The following is a 3,110-nucleotide window of genomic DNA, read 5'->3' as shown; positions in this document are numbered from 1 at the left end:
GTGGCGCAAGAGCCTCGCGCTTCCCGAGAGGCCGAGACGGGGCCGAGAGCCGGAGACGCCGGTCGCTGCATCCGCTGGCCCCTGTCGGAGCGCTCCCTGCGCTGGGGCATCTTCTCTCTAACGCTCTTCTTTTCCTTCCTCCAATTTTGCCCCTTCACCTTCTTCTCCTTTCTCTCCTCTCCTCTGCCCTTCCTCTCCCTAAGTTTCGAGGACTCCACCTTGTCCACAGCCACTACCCTTGAGTATATCCCCACCTCAGCAGGCGACCCCAAATGCCAGAGGCCCCGCACGCTCATGCGCCAGCAAAGCCTGCAGCAGCCCCTCAGCCAGCACCAGCGGGCCAACCACAGCCAGCCCACCACCAGCCAGAGCCTGGGCCACCTCCAGGCCCACAGCGGCTCCTCCTCCGGCGCTGGCAACCCCCGGGGCTACCGCAGCGGCCAGGCGCGCCCGGGCATCGCCGCCGGCTCCAAGCATCGGACGGCGGCCGGCCAGAGCCGCTCCAATCCCGGCAGCTGGGACCATGTGGTGGGGCAAATTCGGAACCGAGGCTTGGACATGAAGTCCTTTCTGTAAGTCTTCTCTCTCTCTCTTGTTTCTCCGTCCTTTGCTCTCTCCTCCTCCCTGGGGGGGGGGTCGCTCCCTCGGCTAGCGGCAGCGCCCCGCGTTGTGGGATGGGTCTCCCCCACCGTCCGTGGTCGGGGAGATGTTTCGTGCGCTCCCCTCGTTAGCCGGGTCTTGCCTGCTTTGCGTGGGGGGCTCGGCTGCGAGTCGCCCGCCGCGTCACCGAGCAGCGCGGCTGCCTTTGCGGAAGGGGCTTGGTGCTCTCGGGGGTCCCTTTTGGTCCGTGGTGGGGCCAGGGGCGTCTCCTGGACTGCGGGACAAGGTGTGGAGTCCTCACCCCGCGGGCAAAGCGGGAAAGGTCTTGCCTCGCCCCCCCCCCCAGAAAACAACAGGGAGGCTCAGATCTGTCCTCAGGCTCCTTGGCTGCCTTGGTAATGTGAAAATGGGACGAATCGCAGCCCGGCAGGGCGTTCGAGCTGCGTGCCCAAGAAGCCGGGCCGTCCCTAGGTGCCCTTCCCGCAGCCTTGCCCGTGGCGGGGTGAGACGTTGCCCCCGGGGAGGAATTTTTCCGCCTCGTGGGGCAGCCACCGGGCGCGCGTCCCCGGGGCTGTGAAAGCCGCGTCCCTGGAGCGGGAGGGGGAGGCAGCCTTGCCGGCGGTGCCCCTTGCGCCGGGGTGGCTGCTCGGCCCCGATATCGCTGCCTATCGGCCTCTGGTCCGCCTCTGCTGCGATCTGCAAAATGCCGCTTGGCTGGAGCTGCTTGAAGCGTGTGATCTTTAATCTGTCTTAAATGCATCTCCTATCAGCGGCGGCTTTTAAATCTCAAACGCTGGGGGCTCATCTGGGTCCCTTGCTGTCACCGTATCTCAGCACATGACACTGTCGCTCCTTCCCAGAGCGTGTCCTCCGCTCCCCACCCTTCCCGCTGGCCTCCGTTCGCTCCCCGGGACCGCAGGAACGGAGATGCCCCAGGTCACGGTTGCACTTCTTGCAGGGGTGAGGGGCAGCAGGCCAGATCCCGTCCTCGTGTCAGTCCGCGCAGCTCCTTTGGCAGCGGGGCTAAGTCGGAAAGACGAGGCGCTGGGAGGCGTGCGTTCGGTTACCCACCCTGCTACTGACTCCCCCGGGCAGCCCTGGTAAAAAATCATTTAACCTCCCTCCTGTCTGCGGGGACGGCCCAAATCATCCCGCACCGGCTATCTCTGCCGTCGCGCCGGCCTCGCTAACGCTAACGCTGGTAGCCACCTCCCTGGTCGTTAGCCGGTGCGTGATTAATCACAGCCCCTTCCCGGACTGTTCGCACCCCCTCTTCTGCTCCACGTGCGTGTCGCGGTGGAGCCTCTGCCTCCCGGCCTCTCCCCGAGAGACGTTCATAGCAAGCTCCATTTGCTGCCTTCCTGCTCTGTGGCTGAATCCCATTAGCCATCCTGAGGGTCATATTCCTCTCTGTTTACCCAGCGTCACCGCCGGTTCCAGCCTTAATTGGCGGCGGGGGGGGGGGGGGGGGAGTAGCCGCAGAGCAGGGATGTGCGGAGCGCTTGCACCGTTTCCCCGCGGAGGAGCCGCTGCCATTTGCCACCATCGCTTTCCAAAGCCATTAACTTTGCTCTTGCTCTTTATTCTGTTTACCAGCCTGCCTCGCTCCCCTGCGCTGCGGTGCAAATGCAGCCGCGAGCCCGGGGAGGCCGCGCTAGCTGGGTGGCGTCATCCGCGAGGCGCTCCTTGGGGGCAAGGCCGTGTCCCAGAGCCTCCGGAGGGTGAAAATAGGGCAGTGCACGCTCCAGGAGCGAGGGGGGGGGGGGAGCCGGCTGCCTCCAGCCCCTGCCCCGTGCTCCGTCTGTGGGAGGAAGGGGGTCGGGCGCAGCCCCGGCACTTTTTGCACCACCGAAGCAACCCCTTTGCTAGCGGGTCCTGCATCCGGCCTCCACCGGCAGGCGGTGAGGATGCTTGAAGGAGAAGGGAGAGCGTTTGGGAGGCGACTGCCCCCGATATACTCAGCTCTGCTTCCCTCTAGAGCTGGGAGGAGGGCCTCTCCCCCGGCTTCGCTGGCTGCTGGTAGCCATCTCCACCAGGAATTTCCCTAGTCTCGCTACGGCGCTGCCGCGGAGCCCTTCGCAGCGCCCTGCGGGGAGGGATCCCCGGTGCTCCTGGGGGCCCCGCGGCGAAGCCCTGCCTTTCCCTTGCTGCTCCTTCGCACCGCTCCGCCTTCGTGTCTCTCCCGTGTCTTCCCACGGCTCCTCTCTCGGGAGGCGGACTCCTGTCCCTCCTCCGGCTTCATGCGAGCATCATCCCTCATCCCTGGTCACGCTYCCCGCCTCTCTTGGCACCGTTTCCCCCTTGGTAAAACTCTGGCATCTCCTCGTCCCAGTGACGTCTCCAAGCAGGGCAGAGCCCACAAGTGCCGTTCCAGGGCTGAGGAACGCGGTGTGCAGCCTTTCCAGCTAGGGCAGCGCCTGCCCGGGTCCCGGCCGGGACTCGCCTCCCGCCACGGACGCTGCGGGCAGGGCAGAGGGGTGGCCGCGGCCACGTGAGACCGCGAAACGCTG

At 66.0% G+C, this 3,110-nt stretch overlaps 1 protein-coding gene across 1 annotated transcript in view; it reads left to right on the top strand.

Annotated features, from left to right (window-relative positions):
* Positions 1 to 3,110, top strand: part of SYT7 (synaptotagmin 7) — a 20,384-nt gene that overhangs the window by 6,964 nt on the left and 10,310 nt on the right. The window contains exon 6 of the mRNA XM_026091973.1: positions 204 to 572. Coding sequence (XP_025947758.1) covers positions 204 to 572 — 369 coding nt within the window. The remainder of the gene's footprint in view (positions 1 to 203; positions 573 to 3,110) is intronic.

The sequence above is a fragment of the Apteryx rowi genome, unplaced genomic scaffold, assembly GCF_003343035.1.
Source record: "Apteryx rowi isolate R43461 unplaced genomic scaffold, aptRow1 scaffold_938, whole genome shotgun sequence".
NCBI lineage: Eukaryota > Metazoa > Chordata > Aves > Apterygiformes > Apterygidae > Apteryx > Apteryx rowi.
The sequence above is the reverse complement of the archived record's forward strand: the minus strand, read 5'-3'. Positions and strand labels throughout refer to the sequence as shown.